The sequence below is a fragment of the Cydia pomonella genome, chromosome 26 (genome assembly GCF_033807575.1).
Source record: "Cydia pomonella isolate Wapato2018A chromosome 26, ilCydPomo1, whole genome shotgun sequence".
Classification (NCBI taxonomy): Eukaryota; Metazoa; Arthropoda; class Insecta; order Lepidoptera; family Tortricidae; genus Cydia; species Cydia pomonella.
This window is the reverse complement of record NC_084728.1, coordinates 9,056,671-9,077,399: the sequence shown is the minus strand read 5'-3', so window position 1 is coordinate 9,077,399 and position 20,729 is coordinate 9,056,671. Positions and strand designations below refer to the sequence as shown.

Here is a 20,729-nt window from a genome sequence, read left to right as displayed (position 1 = left end):
TTCAAAATTTGTATGAAATCTGTTTTTCGCTCCTAATTTTTACAATAATCAAAAAATCTAAAAAAAAGGAAAGTCGTCAGTCATATACATCAAATTGTGTAGAAATATTTTCTATAATATCATTATCCAGAGACGAAATGGGAACTACGTTTGTATGTAGAAACGGTCATCCCCTTTCCTCTTAAGTGCCTGTCAAATTCGAAGCACGGAATTGACTTAGATGTTAAGATGTTACTTAATCAACGTAACTTTGTTATACAACTTATTAATGTAATTTATTTTCCAAAGTTTGCGCGCCAAATTCGTCCGGAGTAGGTGCAACATTAAGTTTGGATATTTGTTTAAAAGCCGGATTATTTTTGTCCTTCAATAGCTTAAATAGTACGTTTTCTGAAGTTCCGACGAAGCAGCCGATGGTTTGAAGACGCTGGAAAAAAACGTTATTTAACTAATTTGTAATTTATTATACTGAAGTTTGTGATTATAATTTGTAGTAAGGTCAAGGAGACGAAGACAATAAATAAATAAATATTATAGGACATTATTACACAAATTGACTAAGTCCCACGGTAAGCTCAATAAGGCGTGTGTTGAGGGTACTTAGACAACGATATATATAATATATAAATATTTATAAATACTTAAATACATAGAAAACACCCATGACCATAAATGCCCTTACCAGGATTTGAACCCGGGACCATCAGCTTCGTAGGCAGGGTCACTACCCACTAGGCCAAACCGGTCGTCAAACAATGGTCGCATACTGAGCGGTTTAAGAGGAATTTCCTCCCGCGGACGCTTCGGCTGTCCTACCGAGGTTTTCTTGAGGGACTACAGTATAATAAAAGGTCGGCAACGCGCATGTATTATCTCTGGTGTTGCAGGCGTCCATAGGCTGCAGTGACTGCTTACAATCAGACGGGCCGTAGGCTTGATTGCCACCGACGTGGTATAAAAAAAGCTCCTTCATCGCTTTCAAACGGTCGCAGAGCAGACGGAGTGAAGCTCTTTCTATCTGATAAATATTAGATGAGAGTTCTTGTCCTAATGACTGTCTTCTCAATGTATTTTATATCCGGTCTTTTCCACATTGATAAATAATTTTATTTGTTCCCTACTTAAATTAGCTATGACAATGTATGAACAAAAATTAGGTCCATGTATCACATATGATACATGCATAGCTACCTAGTTTCTACAGTTTCGACATCGTATATCCAAGCGTATCCACCGTAGGTTCTTTATTCAACTTAGAAATGTGTTTGAAGGCGGGGTGGTTTTTGTCCTTCATCAATTTGAAGAGGACGTTTTCTGAGGTGGTTATGAAGGTGCCTATGGATTGCATGCGCTGAAAGTAAAAGGTGTGTTAGTAGGCAAAAAAAGAAGAAAGATAAGTGAGGAAATTGGAAAACAGAAATGGTTAATTGTGATACTATAATCTGCTATGTTATAGAACTTTTATGTAAGTCTCTAAATTAAGACACATACATGTTAAGCATGAACCTATGAAATATGACGTGAAATGAGTGATTCTGTATGTTCAGCCGATCATGGATTACCATGTACTGTGTATCATATATGATACATGGATATACCAATTTCTTTATTCATTTATATGTATTAATGTAACAAGACGTAGAAGACATTCCATCCATTCGCAGACCTATAGAAATTTTGTGTCTATAGAGACGTTTATGTACCTACGAATCATACTGGTATGCAAATAAAGATCTCTCTCTATCTCTAATTCAACAGGTCCATGGCCGTCTGCACTGTGTTTCATATTTGATGCATGCGTTTTTATTTATTTATATGAGTTTAAATTACGTTCTATTCACTTGTAAAGATCCGCGGTCCATCAAAGACCTGGAAGACACTCCATCGGCCTCATTCAGTAGGTTGATGACCGTCTGCTCGATGCATCAAATATCATACATAACCTACCAAGTTCTGTGTATCACATATGATACATGATCTACAAAGTTCTGTGTATCATATGTGATACATGACCTACCAAGTTTTGATCCATATTATATTTACCTGCAAAGCCAATCCACGGTCCATCAAAGACCTAGACGACACTCCATCAGCCAAGACATGGACAGAGATGTTCTCATTCAGTAGGTCGATGACTGTCTGCTCAATGCATACATGGGCCTGGAAATAGTAAGTTTATAATTATTACTCCTTTAATTATTTGTTTTACATGAGGGATATATTATATGGCTATGGAGAGTATTCAAGACAAAAAAACTAAATACATATAAACTGACTGACAGGTGTGGCCTAGTGGACCCTGCCTATGAAACCAACAGTTCGATTCCTAATAAGGGTATATATAATTGTGTGATGATCACAGAGCACAGATCCTGATCCTGAGTAATGGGTATTTTCTATGTATTTAAGTTTTTCACATTATTTATTTATTTGTTTGGCGACCCGTTTGGCCTAGTGGGTAGTGACCCTGCCTACGAAGCTGATGGTTCCGGGTTCAAATCCTGGTAAGGGCATGTATTCGTGTGATGAGCATGGATAGTTGTTCCTGAGTCATGGGCGTTTTCTATGTATTTAAGTATTTATAAACATTTATATATTATATATATCGTTGTCTAAGTACCCTCAACACAAGCCTTATTGAGCTTACTGTGGGACTGAGGGCTGGTTCAGACGGACTGCAACTCGACTGCAACTTGTATGGGAACTGCACGTCGACGTTGCAGTTGGCATGCAGTTCCCATACAAGTTGCAGTCGAGTTGCAGTCCGTCTGAACCGGCCCTTAGTGAATTTGTGTAATAATGTCCTATAATATTTATTTATTTATTTGTTGTTTGAGTATGCAACTACTCACAACACAAGCCTTCCTTGAGCTTACTATGGGGTAAGAATGTCTAATATACACGGTGTAATAAGGGGAACTCGAAAGATTTTAATGAAGCATTTCTGAGACAAAAAGAAGAAAAAATGTGAATTTCGGCAAATAAAATGGTTTTCGTTACATTTAAATTTCTTGAATGTTAAATAAATGTTATTGGTAAAAATGGCACTTAAAATGATATTTTAAATTTGTTTCGTAAAAACTACTTTTTGCAAAGTGTAGTGTAGTTTTTTGACATCTATGAATAAGATAATTTAGATTACGCCCCTTAATGGCGTCATCACCACCAAAAAGTCGTTTTGCACTATAAGTAACAATATGAAGTTTTTTTTTTTTTAAATTGGTATAAACACTGAAACTTTCAGTTCAGTTCCAGAAAAAAATGTAATTTTAGTCTTGAAATGTGATCGCACGCTGTTAAAATGTTATTGGTTCCTTGTGTTACACCTTGAATATTTATTTTTATAAACATAAAATTTAGACATACAATAAACATTTATTGTTTGTCTACTTTAATATATTGATGAACAACATTTATCATACCCAAAATTGTATTCACAGAACTCCTTTAATTCAGTCATGTCTGTCTATCTGCTTGTCCGTAAATCATAAACATTTTTTTAACTAACCTCAATCCCAAATAAGACCACAGTCTCCAACGATGGCACATCTTTCTTTAGTCTCTCTTGCAGCTCTGGAGTGTACATTGAAAACTTAGTTTTTTCATACACAAGGGCCGCGTTACACACGTCAATGTCCTTAGTTGTGTGTCCGAGCCCTTTGGGGTATTGCTCTGAGACGTAAACCGGGATTTTGAAGTGTTTCGCAGCTTCCATCTGAAATATGGGAAGAAAATTTATTTATTTAAATCCTTTTGTTTATTTATGGATGAGAACAATCTCACACCTGAGGATGCCGAAGACCGGGCAAAGTGAAGAAGAATAAGTAGGATAGCAGACCCTGGCGCTAGGCCGGGAAAACGCTAGGTTGAAGAAGCAGAGACAAATTATGCCTTTTTATTGTGGCACCCAAATGCTGTCTATTTGCTTGTTTCTTCTTTGATTTCTTGTTAAATGTTTTGGGTGCCCGTATGCCAGTCTGCATAGGCCTCCAGTCTTCTCCATTTGTTCCTGTCTCTGGCAGCAGGCAGGAGAAGGGAAAAAAATAGGAGTAAGTATTTAAAGAGGTTATCTACGTTTTTATATTATAGCTTATATAAAGGTAGGTTCTTATGTACAGTCAGCAATACTATTCGCTTAGCACCTTTGCTCACTAACTTATATGCAGGGAGGTCACTTTTCTCTGCAGCTGACTGTATGCAGATGTTATTGGGATTAGTTCGGTTTCCTTGCGATGTTTTCCTTCACCGAAAAGTGACTGGTAAATATCAAATGACAACATCTAGTTACCCTCAGGGTTGGAAGATCAGATGGCAGTCGCTCTCGTAAAAACTAGTGCCTAAACCAATTCTTGGGATTAGTTGCCAGGCGGACCCGAGGCTCTAATGAGCCGTGGCGAAAAGCCGGGATAACGCGAGGAAGATGATAATGAAGTAACATATTAGTAAACAAGTCTGACAGTTTTACAAAATATAAAATCAAAAACTTGATTTCATTAAAAATATGACAGAAAAAAGGACAGGTAAATAAAAAAATACTGTTGTCAATACAATATTATTATATGGTGTTGTTGGTGGTGTTGTTGTAGCTTTTCGGTGAAGGAAAACATCGTGAGGAAACCTGCATACATCTGCGAAAAAATTCAAAGGTGTATGTGAAGTCCCGAGCCCTCTCGCACATGAGAGGAGGCCTGTGCCCTGCAGTGGGACGTATATAGGCTGAATTATTATTATTTTTGTTGTCAATTACGTAACTATCACTTCTTATCAATACATACCATTTTATTAGCCACTTTAACAACTTCGCCAAAATGTTTTACATGAGGCCTGAATGTCTCCTGGATATCACACAGGAGGAATGCTGTTCTCTGAGCTTCTAAAGCACCTAGTTTTACAATATTACGGGCCATTATGTATGAATTTAGTGTTTAAACCGGCAAATACGTAAAATAAACACTGAACTGAACCAACTCAACCAACTAGAAAGAAAAGCAACGTTTGGACAGTTGCTAATGTTGCCATTGTGAAGAAAGTTGTTTGATTTCTTACTCATAACTAGTCTTTAAAACCCACTTTTTAGAGTTTATTTTCGTAAAACATTAGTAGAAACATAAATAAAAAAATTGTGTAATTTGTAACTAACTTAACGTGAACTTTTAAGCTGTCAATGTCATTTCCATAATATTCCTGTCATAGGTTCCATATACTAATGACAATGAGACATCAGAACAACGGCTATAACCGCGAAAATCGAGGTTCGTAAACGACCAACTACTTATCTCTATTACTCTAATAAAAAAAATATATAAATAAAATTAATCTAATGTATACTACATTATATTCAATTTAATAACTATGTAACAATTATAAATCATATACGATTGAAAAATAAAACATTAAAAAAGAAAGATGATCAAATAAATATGAAAATGTCGATTTCCGCGGTAGTCCCTAAATTTTGAGACGGTTCATACAAATGGTTTGTGACAAGTGCTGACAACACTGATTTTTTTTCACACTTTTTTCCAATTAAAATCGATAATTCGGGATTCTGAGTAGAAATAACCCACACATTGATACTTTTTGAAAAAAGTACCTAAATATACTTTCATCTGAGAATGCTCTCTCTCTTAACTCTCTCCTATGAAAATATGATGTTTATAAGGGCTCCTTCACATATCTTGCCTCTAGCAACTTAGAGCCAGAGAGCATAGAGAAATAAATAAGTAAGCAGTTTCTTACTTATTTTTTTATGTTTAGAGGGACTCTCTCGATCCCTAGAAAAGCGCCTGAATGAAATACAAATGCAATATTTTCACTCACATAGTTTGTTTTGCCATGAGAAGACTATCAGGCGTTTGCTGAAGATATTCATTTGCATTTCAAAAAAAATATTATTTGGTATAGTCTACTGTGGGATTTAATCAATATTGGTAATGGATATCTCCCGGTAAGTATAGCAATACTTGTGTTAGGAGGTACCGCTCCTTCCAATCGGAGTTTATCGGGCTTATCTCACGTACATTATTATTTTATAAGGTACATTTTGATATTGTATCTATATCTATAGCTAATCTATACATTTCATAAACGCTTTAGCCAATAGGGATGGAATTTGTTGAAATGAGATACTTTCACTCTAACAACAGTTGCATCTCTATTCGTTTTTAAAATTAAATTAATATATGTGCGTGAATTTTTTTGGTATGTAACTTAATCGTAAGAAATGGCAGACGCAGTAGTTTCTATTTAATTACTTAGGTACTGTTAATTTAATATTAATCGACCGAGCGAAAGAGAAGGTGTCCGATTCGGCTTGGGCAAAAATGTTTTCGTAATATGTCCGCCTGTTTTCTACAAGTCGCATTTTTAGGGTTCCGTAGCCAAATGGCAAAAAACGGAACCCTTATAGATTCGTCATATCCGTCCGTCTGTCCGATTATGTCACAGCCACTTTTTTCCGAAACTATAAGAGCTATACTGTTCAAACTTAGTAAGTGGATGTATTCTATGAACCGCATTAAGATGTTCACACAATAGAAAAAAAAAACAATAAATTTTGGGGACTCCCCATACTTAGAACTGAAACTCAATAAATGTTTTTTCATCAAACCCATACGTGTGGGGTATCTATTGGATAGGTCTTCAAAAATGATATTGAGGTTTCTAATATCATTTTTTTCTAAAATGAATAGTTTGCGCGAGAGACACTTCCAAAGTGGTAAAACGTGTCCGTCCCCCCCCCCCCCCCCCGTGAATTCTAAAATAACAGAATGAAAAAACTAAAAAATATATATGATATACATTGTCATGCAAACTTCCACCGAAAATTGGTTTGAACGAGATCTAGTAAGTAGTTTTTTTTTATACGTCATAAAATTAAAAAAAAAAATTTTTTCATCAAACCCATACGTGTGGGGTATCTATGGATATTTGTATATAAAAATGATATTTAGGTTCCTAATATCATTTTTTTCTAAACTGAATAGTTTGCGCGAGAGACACTACCAAAGTGGTAAAATGTGTGTCCAAAGTGGTAAAATGTTGAACAAGATCTAGCAAGTAGATTTTTTTTAATACGTCTTAAATGGTACGGAACCCTTCATGCGCGAGTCCGACTCGCACTTGGCCGCTTTTGTGAAACTGTGTGAACATGTTCTATAGTGAATTTTTTTTGACGTTTCGTGTTTTGAAAAATGTTTACAATGGCGGCAATTGGCTTATAGGATTTAAGCACCAAATAGGGTATCTGGCGCTTGAGATTAATGTAAATCCTAATTAATATAAATCAGCGTAATATTTGTGGCGACATCTAGTGTCCAGTAGTAATAACCATTCCAATAAGAATTAGTAGAATTTCCCAACACTAAGAAACCTATAATTAATAATAATTAATTAAAAACCCTAAACCTAAATTAAAATAAAAATTCACCCCTCAACAAGGTACTTAGACGCTGGCAGCATTACCCCGCTGAAATCTTATACCTTTAAACGAGCAATTCTTGTATATATATAAATATATATATTTCTGTGATCTCGGAAACGGCTCTAACGATTTCGCTGAAATTTGGTATATGGGGGTTTTTGGGGGTATACAATCTATCTAGATTAGTCTTATGTTTGGGAAAACGCGTGTTTTCGAGTTTTCATGCGTTTTTCTTTCGACGCAGAATATGGTCGCTAATTTCGTATTGCTGGCCACTGTCCGTCTGGTCCAGCGGGTTAAGTAAGACGCGGACTGCGAAACGAGTGTTACGGGTTCGAATCTCGCCCGGTGACTAACTTTTGTTTTTTTTTTACATGTTCAAGTTTATATATAAATTTTTAATTTTTATTGTTTTAGACAAGTTTAATTTAGTAAAAAAATGTAGTTAAGATTATCACCTATACACCACCATATTACAATAAATAGTTATAACCGAGCAAAGCTCGGTCGCCCAGGTACTGAAATAATAATGCGCTGTGCGAGGAAATAGCCTGCCACGGTCCTCAGTCGCATCAACATGCCTCTTTGATAAAGCCCCAACAAATTTCAGGGCACCAGGGCTACCGGGAAACTCGAAGTTCGTCAATTGCGGGCATTTTTCTCTGTCATTCTAATTACGTCTTAGTGAGAGTAAAAGAGAAAGAACCCCGCAATCGACGAAATTCGGTTTTCGCGGTAGGCCTCCTGGACTCCACGGGCCGAGTGTTTCCACACCAAACGGGGTAAAATTGTATTCTTGGCCGATACGGCTGTACGTTTTAGGGTTTTTTTTTCAAATTATTATTAATTAACCATATTATTCTCTCTCTCTATCATATCATATTATTGTCTGGAAGAGATCGCTTTTTAGCGATAAGACCGCCTGTTGTTACCTGGTTCTATTTTCCTTTAAAATTCATTTGTAGTTGTGTATTCATGTATGTAAAATGTATAATTGTTGGTGCAATAAAGAATATTTACTTACTTACTTACTTACCTATTCTAAATATTATGATTCTACGTCTAGGAGAGTCGAAAATGACCTGAACTGCTCCGAGAAAAGGATGGTACAGACGTGCCACTTGTAGAATGGAATATCTATATTTAGGAGTAGAAAAACATTTTCTCTTTTTGTATGGACTATCACGTTATATGTACTTATTTTACCACAAAACAGTAGATATTGTGCCACCTACATAGCGTCTAACTATTTCAGCTGTTGATTTCTTACGAGTATTACAATCAAAGTCTTTTGTTCTTATCGGAACCGCAAAAAAGTTCCTGAATTGTGTTGATTTTCTCGTTTTCATGAAGCAAACGACATAACCTACAAACCAACATTAAAAAACGGAGAGTTTTTCTAAGAAAGGGTTAACTTATTTCAAAGGTGAGTGCGAAAGAGGCAGACTGCAAATGAAAAAAGCGGCCAAGTGCGAGTCGGACTCGCCCATGAAGGGTTCCGTACCATTTATGACGTATTAAAAAAAACTACTTACTAGATCTCGTTCGAACCAATTTTCAGTGGAAGTTTGCATTGCAATGTATATCATATATTTTTTTTAGATTTTTCATTCTGTTATTTTAGAAGTTACGGGGGGGACCCACTTTTTACCACTTTTGAAGTGTCTCTCGCGCAAACTATTCAGTTTAGAAAGAAATGATATTAGAAACCTCAATATCATTTTTAAAGACCTATCCATAGATACCCCACACGTATGGGTTTGATGAAAAAATATTTTTTGAGTTTCAGTTCTAAGTATGGGGAACCCCCAAAATTTATTGTTTTTTTTTTCTATTTTTGTGTAAACATCATAATGCGGTTCATAGAATACATCTACTTACCAAGTTTGAACAGTATAGCTTTTATAGTTTCGGAAAAAAGTGGCTGTGACAGAATCGGACAGACAGACGGACATGACGAATCTATAAGGGTTCCGTTTTTTGCCATTTGGCTACGGAACCCTAAAAACGTGACCACATTTTGAGCATATCGGCTGCTAGCGGCCGCTTGAATGTACCAAAACATATGGTTAGCGGACTGGAAAATATGAAAAGCTGTATTCAGGGGATACGGAAGGCGATGACTATATCTTGGAATTATACTGTTGTAATTGTAAATATGTACAAAAGCAAATATTTACGCAATCACCTATTATTTTATTGAATTCAATACGATTTTGGTCATTCAAACAACTTTGTCAGTAGAAAAAGGCGCGAAATTTTCTCTGAGATGATCCTTCGCATCTACATTATTTTATGGTATGGATATATAAATCAATAAATCCGACAAAGTCGTACAATAAAATCTAAAAATTTAATTTTTTTTAGGGTACCCCCCTACACGTAAAGTGGGGGTGATTTTTTTTTTTGGTTCAAGCCTACAGTGTGGGATATCGTTGGAAAGGTTTTTTAAAACTAATAGAGGTCTTCTACAAAGATTTTTTGATAAAGTGAATATATTCGGAGATAATCGATCCGAAAGAAAAATAAAATGTGTCCCCCCCCCCCTCTAACTTTTGAACCATAGGTCCAAAAAATATATAAAAAAATCGTGAAAGTAGAGCTTAAGAAAGACATTAAATGAAAACTATAGCGGATATGATCAGTTTAGCTGTTTTTGAGTTATCGCTAAAAGTTTCCCCTTCATAGTAAAAACTCCTACATCCACAGTTCATCCCTTGGTAAACAATCTACTATACTTTAAGCTCCAGTTTAGCTTATTGTGACGGAAGAGTACCTAACGGAACCCTACTCTGAGCATGGCCCGACATGCTCTTGGCCGATTTTTTATGTGAAATAACGTTTTAAATAAATCAGAGGGTCGCGAAAATCAATGCCTCTGTATTTTTGATTTTAGGACTGTGACCGTACACTTATGTCCCTAAGCTGGGGGCCTACAGCGAAAACCGAGACTCGCAAATTGCGAGGATCTTTCTCTTTTACTCTCACTAAAACGTAATTAGAGTGACAGAGAAAAATTACCGCAATAGGGTTGTTTCCAATTTTTTGAAACGCCTGTATTACGTTCTATATTATCTAAAAGTTGCCCTAAAATTCAACTTTTATACTAAAAACGGCTTTAAATATTAACAAAATATATTTTGATGGATGCTTTCGCGTCCAAAACGCTGTTTGAAAATTGTGTGACGTCACAGTTTACGGTTTGACACATAACTACATACACACGTAGAACTACATACGAACTGTCAACTGACATTTGTCATTTCTTGTTTATCGCCTAACTGTCAACAGTGTCAATCCGAGAGTTGTGACGTCATCAGAATCTTCAATGACGTTTCGAGTTTGGTCACGTGACGTGTGCCGAAAGATATTTTAAATTAAATATTTACAAAAATATGGTAATTACAGGTCCCCTAAAAGTAGTTTAACATGTTCTTATAATCCAAAAGAATTTATTGGGATACAATTCTGCCCTAAGATTTGTAGATGGAAACAACCCTATTGACGAACTTATGTTTTCGCGGTTATAGCCCAGATCTTTACCACATTTAAAAACAAATGCTACTAGCCTTCAATTTTATCAATCACCCTTATTTAATCAGCAACAAATGTAATAAGCACAACCAGTAAAAAGGTGTTTTAGTGCTTAAACTATCCTTAAAACAATAATATAACCGACGGCGCCGTAGGCGTGGCACACTATAAAACCCAATGTCAGTGGCGCCTCTCTCTGACGTTTTTTTTTTTTTTTTAAGCGACGCCCCGGGGCCAAGGCGTTAGAGCATTTCGGCCGGATAATTTAATTAATAGATTGTGACATGGATTTTGGCGCGTCGCCATTTTGCGTTGGTCATTCAAGGTTTTCGGCAATTATAAGCTCGTTTGAGTTAATGATTTGATGATTTGTTTAGGTTGTGATACTAATGTTAAATCAACACGGTTTTTATTTTATCGGGATAATGATTTTATCCGTAAAATAACAGTTATAATTTCTTCGGTATGGTAGAAAAAATTACATGATTTTTTTATGTTTATTTAAGTGTAACAAGTACTTCAGTTGTAAAAACTGTCTAATCTTCATTTTTTTTATACTACGTCGGTGGCAAACAAGCAAACGACCCGCCTGATGGTAAGCAGTCTCCGTAGCCTATGTACGCCTGCAACTCCAGAGGAGTTACATGCGCGTTGCCGACCCTAAACCCGCCCCCCCCCCCTCGTTGAGCTCTAATCGAGAACTGTCAAATTAAGATTTGGGAATATGTGTTTTAAAATAGTCATACAATATTATGTTCTTTGAACTCATTGCTTTATTTAGATCAATATTTTGCATTAAGCCAGACAGTTTTCATAATTAAAACATAATATTTCGAAGTATTCATTTAAAAAAAACCGCAGCCATAACTACCCGAACTTAAAAAAAAAACAGACAAATGACAACAAGGACGAAAGACATTCTGACATTTTTTTTTAATGAAATACGAATCACTCGAAACACATCTTTCGAAATGAGAATTAAGCATTTACTTCAATGATTTCACTATGTTTATTATTTCTTACTGGCCAGTAATTAATGCGCCCTCTGGGATACGTAAAACGTTGATTACGGTTTTTAAAAGTTTAAAAATGGAACATAACGTCAAAGGCACCGCTTTGCCGCGGGAAACGACCACTGGTCTAAGTATTAGCAGTTTTCGTGAGCTAATTTTTGGATGAGTTTTTAATTCTTATTGCTAATTTTTAAATGAAAGTTTTATTTAAAATCTATCTAAGCATTTAAAATCTTTATTGTTATTATAATGTCTTTAAAATCTATAGAAAAAAAAAAAAAGAGTTTAAAGAGATGACAATTCTATGTGTCAGATTGGCATGACCATAAAGGCCTGTGCATACCGGATGCGTGTGTGTAGACGTACATGAATCAAATAAATATTATAGGACATTATCACACAAATTAACTAAGTCTCACAGTAAACTCAAGGCTTGTGTTGTAGGTACTTAGACAACGATACATGTAATATATAAATACTTAAGTACATAGAAAACGCCCATGACACAGAAACAAATATTGTGCTCATCACACAAATAAATGCCCTTATCAGAATTTGAACTCGGGACCATCGGCTTCATGGGCCAGGTCACTACCCACTAGGCCAGACAGTCGTCAAAACACCATGCGTATGTATACACCTGCATTATATAGATAAGACACTAATAAAATATTTCATTTCATAGTTGTTTCAAGGTCCCCGTTACCGATTCACCAACAGTCTTAAAACTATATGACATATTTAACTGACTTGTTTTCAACCGTATTGATTATGAAATAAATTCTACGTGCGTAGCGTGTATTAAGGTTATGACATTCTCAGTAGGTACAGTCAGCATTATGATTAGTAGTATAAAAACATATATTTGTACGCCACTTTTGGCAGGTCATGGTGAGACTACGAAATCTATATAACATCAAACACTGCTGTGTTTTCACAAATAAAGAATCTCTCTCACTCTCTCTTTTCTTTCTCTCTCTCTCTCTAATAGAAGATAAAATACCTAACTCTGACAATACCGATTGTCAAATGTGTGGCGAAGAGGCAGAGACAGCTATGTGAATGTCACGCCCTCGCCAGACAAGAATGACAGACTTGGAGCAGGCTATCAGGAACCAAAGGAATCCAAAATGCTACCCACGAGATCATCCCGCCCATGGAGATGGTCGAAAAAGCTCTCGAGTAGTTGAAGGATATTCCTATGGGGGTAATTACACAAAAGATCCCTATAGGTCGAAGTGTATGTGCAAGGGCCCCCGAAAATCATAAGATAAGATATATGCTAGCTGTACTTAAGTATAAAGTATAGTTTACATTGTATATTAGTGTCATGACATACATAAATCATAAACCGGCATGCCAAGCGTGTTTATTGCTCTACGGCTCTTGTTTATGGTACTAAAAGTTCAGATATTCTAAGATTACGTAAAACAGACTGATTTATATGTACATACTTAACGATATAAACACAATAGATACCTATCGCTCTTATCTATATTATACTCAGTACGTCTAGCGTATGGAAGGTAGAGGCAAGGAATAGAATCTCCATAGGCAGAACTGTTGCAAGTGTCCAGCTGTCACTTTCAGTTATAAATAATAGTTCCAAATCTCTCCAGAGTAGCGCTAGAGTAGTTAAGAACCTAGGCGTTATTGACGGAGTGAAGTGCGCTGTCTATATGATTAGATTTTTTTCTCAAGTATTCTAGGTGGGAGATTTCCGAGGATAGGGACACGTGGAAGAATAAGAGGGAGGCCTTTGCCCAGCAGTGGGACAGTATGGGCTCATAATAATAATAATAATTCTAGGTATTGTAGCGCCACCTATTTATGATTTTTTTGGACAATTCTTAATTATTCGCTAGCGTGTGCGTAACTTACTTTCTATGCATCTCGCACGTATTAGTGCGAGCGAGCTGTATAGAAAGTAAGTTACGCAGAGGTTAGCGAATATGTCACTTGCTGGAAACTGTTGAGGCATAAGGCTACAGGATCAGGATCCACTTAAGAGGCATTTACTCTTAAGTGGAAAAACATGCACCCAAGATTAAAACGGGTCATAATTATAAGATTTTGTACATATAATTCCATTTTGAATGCTCTCGAGTGTGTTTATTAATGGAAAATTATGCGAAAAATCGCATTGTACCATTGTACCCTATCTAATGAAATCTGATTCAAAGTCAGTATATCAATTAAAACTATTTGAAAACATTAGATGGCGACTGTAAGTTTCTCATAATTTACTGCATGAAAATTGTAGGTTGTATTTGGAATAATATATTTAAGTAAGTATTTATTATATTAACTACTAACAACTGACGCCTGCTTAGATAAAACAGATAAAATCTGCGTGGAAAGAGAAGAGTCGTGAAATCTAAGGGAACCCATGCTTTATACGACTCTTCTCTTTCCGCACAGACCCTAAGATCATTCGTGTTCGTTTTTGTTTCAAGCATGTGTACATTTATGTAAATGTCTTCCCTATTTTCGTTTCCAAAATTCGCTCAAAATTATTTTATAATAGCTCTCCGACTAACAATAAAAAAGGCCCATTCTCAAACCCGCAGACGTATTATTATACAACAGCACGCAATTTCTCCTAAAAAATCTCCCAAATCTTTAATTTGCCAAAAAACTGTATCATTCAGACCTTTTTTCAACTTTTTTTCGTTTTCGAACGCGTGACTTTTGACTGACTGTTTAGCCCGGGGCCGTAGCCTATCCCGAACTCCCAACTTTTAAAAAAATAAACAAAACATGGCGCCGGCTCGCGTGCGCGCCGGCGCGGGCTTTTAGAAAAAACTAAAACCATAGACTTTTACCTGTGACGCGGCTAAAGACAAAGTAGAATTTAATTTTAATAATTTAATTGAGGAAATGGGCATTAGAAAATGTCAGGATAGAAAGTGGTTTGACATGCGAGCAGGTAAGTAATGATATAGTGCAGATTGTCGATCTTTTGCGATGACCGAGAAAATTGTATGTGGTGGGTCTGGTGGTCACAGGTGTCTATCATTATTAAAGTCTGTCAAGCCATTTCCGTCAATAGAAAAAAGCGGCAAAGAATCTTGTCCCAAATTCTAAGGTATTTGGGCCCCACTTGTACAATATGTTCACGCATGCTAGTGGGTAGAATATGATGTGTACATCAATAATATAAAGGTTTTTATCTTTTATTGTATGTGCAAGGAACCGTAAAATGAAACTTAAAGTTATACTCTAATATGAGTTACACTATGAGTTTAGTTTTGAAATCTCTATTTGAATGTGTCTTCTTGCGGCCAGAGCACCTCCTCGTGGTTGATGGTGGTAACAGACAATACATTTTTTGTTTGGCTAAGACTCTGGGCGTGTGTTATGCCATCATGGCAAGAAGAATTCAAGGATGCGATTTAAATGCCTCTGGAGTCCGTCCTGGAGGGGAAGATATGCGAGCGGCGGATGTACCTGAGGGAGCTAGCCAGCCTTCGGTACGGGGTCACCTCGAAAGGGTTACTGGCTTGAATAAAAATATCCGCTGCTGTTCTTGTGACGCCGCTCTCATGCGGCAGAGAAAATTATTGCGATACCATTTATTATCAGAGAGCTCAGATAGCGGAAAAGCCTTTTTATATTTCCAAAATGAAGCTACATTACAAAATAAACGTCTTATATTGAAGGATGATCGTGTTTGCCACAAATGTTGGGTTCGGTTTCTACGACATCAGAAAGCAGAATCTGATAATTCATCGCATCAGAAAGATGAAATACCTAAAGAAACTTGTACAATACAGCTTGACATGGGAAGAGCATCTAGTAGTAAAAAAAAAAGTGTTTTTGGATGTGAATCTGGAAGATTCCGTATTGCTGATGAAACAAGAGCTCAAGTGCTACAAGATTTTAAATTCTATATTCCGGATGAATCAAGAGTTTGGGCTAATCACAACAAGGTTCACTGGGACGAAATCCCGAATGAAACCAGCAAGGAATTTAATTCGAAACAAGTCAATGATATGATAAACTTATTTCGAGGATTAGTGAGTAAAGAAAGGACAACTGTTGTCAACTTTGATTTCTTTGAGAACCTAAATGAAGCAGCCGTCAATCATTATACAGGTCTGAAAAAAAATCAGTTTGAACAATTGTTGCAACAGCTTCCTACTCTGAAAAGTACCGAAAAACGTCATCCAGAGACCGCGCTTGCAATTTACTTGTGCAAATTAAAAACTGGGTACACGGATGAACATTTAGCACACGTATTTGTCAATGGTTCGAGACATATTCTCACTGATCTTCTCAATAAAGCAAGATATGCTCTTGAGAAAGACTTTACACCTCATCATTTAGGAATTGAACATATCTCAAGAGAAGAAATGGCTTCAAAACGAACCCCTTTGTCTTGCAATCTTCTATTAGAGAAGGACTCATCATCTCTCATTACTATTTGGGATTGTACTTATATTTACATCCATAAGAGCAAAAATAACATTTTTCAGCGCAAAAGCTACAGCATGCACAAGTTGCGGTCACTCATAAAACCGATGGTTTGTGTTTGCACCTAATGGTTATATAATTGATATTTTCGGACCGTTTCCAGCAACTCAGAATGATGCTAGTATTTTGTTAGCAATTCTAGAAAAGATGCCTCAAGTAAAATGCAAGTTCAAACCAGGAGACGTTTTCGTAGTTGACAAAGGTTTTCGTGATGCAGTTAATTATCTACAAGACAAAGGATTCATTGCTAAACTACCTGATTCGATACCAGCAGGAGAAAGTCAGCTGACTGACTTAAGTGCAAATCATTCACGTATTGTAACGAAAATCAGATATGTTGTAGAAACTATTAATGGTCACCTGAAAACATGTTTTAAATATTTTGATAACGTCTGGCATACTCCTTCCTTGCCTCATCTAATGACTGATTTACGAAACGCAGCTGCTATACATAACGTTTGTCATGCTGATATTATTTCCGATGTAATGCATGCTGATGAAATTGCACAGCTGATGAAATCAAAGCTCAATCAAAAGAACACACTTGGGCAGATTGTAAAAGAATTTAATCTCAATCGCAAAAGAAGTCGATTTCATAACATCAATGAAAATGATAAGCAAGTACAAGATTTTCCAATTCTAACAGAGCAAGACCTGTATCTAATAGCTTTAGGACATTATCAACTGAATCAAGCAAGATGCTATTATGGGGAGCATATTTCTACCGACGGTAAGTTTACAATCGAGCTATGTTTAGACATAACCCACATTGACTTTACATCATATGAACTGCACATCACTGATCCATTATTTCTGAAGGCTAGAATCCAGTCACGACACATAAATAAAACAAAATATTACATTTATATATTGGTTGATAAAAATGTGGAAGGAAGAGATTCGATCAAAGCATACTATTGCACATGTAAAAATGGTGCCCGTACAGTTGGATGCTGTGTACACATTCTAACGGTTATTTGGTACCTAGGATATGCAAAACACCAAGAACAACGTCCCAAGCCACCAAGCGAACAGGTAGAAAACATTTTTGTAATGTTTGACAGCTCCGATGAAGAGTTAGTTTCTGACGAGCTTTAATTAACTATATCTTTCTTCGCACACACTTTCGTACGTTAAAAAATTAATGTCATAGTTTTACTCGGATAGTACTTCATACTGCAACATAAATCATTCGTGTACACCAGGGGCCCAGTTTGGGACAAGGTTCTTTCAGCTTTCTAGCACTAACGACCACGGAGAAAAGCCTCGGACAGACAGACGGACATGGCGAAACTATAAGGGTTCCTAGTTGACTACGGAACCCTAAAAAGGGAACAACAGGCGGAATTAAAATCGCTATAGGCATTCTCTAACAGTCAACCATAAGGTAAACCAGTAAAGCGTCAAGGCGGGGTGCAGTGAGAAATAAACAACGTAACTTTTTTTTTTATACTACGTCGGTGGCAAACAAGCCGCCTGATGGTAAGCAGTATCCGTAGCCTATGTACGCCTGCAACTCCAGAGGTGTTACATGCGCGTTGCCGACCCTAACCCCCTCCCGCCCCTCGTTGAGCTCTGGTAACCTTACTCACCGGCAGTGAGTGCAGGACACTATGAGTAGGGTCTAGTGTTATTTGGCTGCGGTTTTCTGTAGGGTACTTCCCCAGTTGGGCTCTGCTCTAGATCTGGAATGACATCCCCTGTGCTGTGCCCTACCACATCTCTAAAGAATTTTAGTATTTTATGTTTTTTTTTTTATCATAGTTTTTTTTGTGTAATTTGACATTTAGAGACAGTATACATCTCTAATAAAGTATTTATTATTTCATCGATTCCATATTTGTAATTTTTTTTTATTGTTTGTAAAAATGGACATGTAAAAGTGCCCCTGTGGCCTATTTGCTAAATAAATGTTTGATATTTGATTCACAATGCCCATACCTCTCTTGTGGACGTAGTTTAAGGACATACCCGGGTCCAGGTGGAAACTTATGAGCGAAGTAAAATTTCTACATAAATACTATCTTATGTTTCATTATACCTTACGTCTATTAATACACTACATTTATACATAATTTATTGTCTATCAACTGATCATTGAAATGTATTTTGACCATAGACCATATTTTGTTCTGAAATAAACAGCCCATACAATAGTTACAGATCATGGATCATAATCAGATCTCGTAGACATTTCGATTTCGATATGAATATTGTAGTGGTGTCACTTACGTGTTACTACAAATAAATAATTATTCCAGGATACTAATCTCTTCGGACGAAGCACCTCGTATAATTATGATAGAACTTCACTTACAGGTAAATTCGTTTAATCATTAATTATCCCGGGGGATTTATTGAGTACGATACAGTGGCGACGAGTCAATTAAATAGGAGATCTCTCGACGGACAATAAAATTAACACTGAAGTTCGATATGTCGATCGGAAAGTTGAGTGTGTTCGACGTTAAGTGCGGGGTGTGGTCGTCATACGTGGATCGGCTCAATATGTACTTGAAGGTTAATAAAGTTAACACTTCGATTCTCGCGTTTCGCGGTTCATCTGTAAACAAACAGCATTGATGCATCAATGTCATAGCGAAGACTTCTCAAAACTGTTTAAGGCATAGTACGTATAAGTTACTCTATGGTTTATAATATGTGCAAGTGCTGCTCTCTGGCGGCAGATATTGCAGTAATATTTCCTATTGAAGATTCGTCTGCGAGGGCTGTCACTACAGAATATTGCCAATAATAGGGTTGTTTCCATCTACAAATCTTAGGGCAGAATTGTATCACAATAAATTCTTTTGGATTATAAGAACATGTTAAACTACTTTTCCTGTAATGACCATATTTTTGTAAATATTGAATTTAAAATATCTTTGGGCACACGTCACGTGACCAAACTCGAAACGTCATTGAAGATTCTGATGACGTCACAACTCTCGGATTGACACTGTTGACAGTTAGGCGATAAACAACAAATGACAAATGTCAGTTGACAGTTCGTATTTTCTACGTATGCATGTAATTATGTGTCAAACCGTAAACTGTGACGTCACACAATTTTCAAAAATATATTTTATTAATTTAACATATTTAAATCCATTTTTAGTATAAAAGTTGAATTTTAGTGCAACTTTTAGTTAATATAGAAAGTAATACAAGCATTTCAGTAAAATGGAAACAACCCTATTATGTGACACCTCTGGCTGAAGTTCTAATTTCCTGTTGACTACGATTTCTCCTGGCGCTTGTTAGCCACCATCGTAAATGAAAATGCTGCAACTTGACACCAACACGCTATAAAATTCCTCAAAACAAGAATTACCATTGACTAGAAGCATTGCCAAAGACAAATAAAGAATAATAACGGTTCATTTCAATCTATAAGATGGAGGTCCCGGGTTTAAATCCCAGTAAGGGCATTATATGAGTGTTCATCACAAATATTTGTTCCTGAGTTGTGGCTGTTTTCTATGTATTTAAGTATTTATATATACTGGGTGATTTTGGGGTCGTGATCCGTATTTTTAAATCTGTTAATTTAAATTTAAGGGTAGAAGTACATCAGTCAGAACTAAGAAATAATGTCTAAGTTTGGAGATTATCAGAATGTGTCGCAGAAAGCAGACCGGGACTGGAACCTCAGGTGGCAGGAGCTTTCTCTGGCAAAAATGTGGGAGTTCGTGCCGCTCACGCATCGGCCTCCACAGTCACCAAACCCGTTGTCTAAACAGCAATGCATAAATCTTCTGCAACAGACGCAAAGGCATGTGTGAGGCATAAGAGTAAAAGCTTTATGCCATGTTTTTATAATTCTCGAAAAGATTACTAGATGGCGTTGCACTTCTATTTTTCTAATCTGAAAACCAAAAAGATTTTTCTACAGTCTAACTTCCTGTTTAAGACCAAAGCAATGTTCGTAAAATTCTTATCGAATAAAGAAAAATGTAAGGCATAATGCGACTTTGTTTAGAGCAAACGATGCTGTATTGATAAAGATTAACTACCTTTACTTTGTTCTTGTCTCTAAGAATGAGTACAACTCATGTACCTACTAAATTATCATACAATTGGTTCATGCATAATTAAGAATTTATGTTAAAAGTCGTAAGAGCTATATTATATCCTTGAAATGTAGACCATAAACCGTGAGACCCAAGGTTTATTATAGAATAAGCTATATCTTCCATAAGGCATTAATCGTTTTCATAACTTTATAGAGATCCGTAGGCAATACATTTAATTTTATCCGGCTAGTAACAACAACAAAGTAT

The 20,729-nt window shown here is 36.3% G+C and overlaps 1 protein-coding gene across 2 annotated transcripts; it reads right to left on the bottom strand.

Moving 5' to 3' along the window:
- Nucleotides 1–260: 260 nt before the first annotated feature.
- LOC133532124 (isochorismatase domain-containing protein 1-like) lies at nt 261–4,991 on the bottom strand. 2 transcript variants are annotated; one of them, XM_061870655.1, is made up of 5 exons: nt 4,776–4,991; nt 3,509–3,715; nt 2,044–2,160; nt 1,192–1,351; nt 261–427 (listed from the first exon to the last, which is right to left on the bottom strand). In XM_061870655.1, exons 1-4 carry the CDS (start codon nt 4,905–4,907, stop codon nt 1,199–1,201), a joined length of 609 nt encoding a protein of 202 aa, XP_061726639.1. In that variant the 5' UTR covers nt 4,908–4,991; the 3' UTR covers nt 261–427; nt 1,192–1,198. The 2 variants fall into 2 exon arrangements, with proteins under 2 accessions (XP_061726639.1, XP_061726638.1); XM_061870654.1 differs by lacking the exon at nt 1,192–1,351 and having other exon boundaries at nt 4,776–4,990.
- Between the last annotated feature and the right edge of the window lie 15,738 nt (nt 4,992–20,729).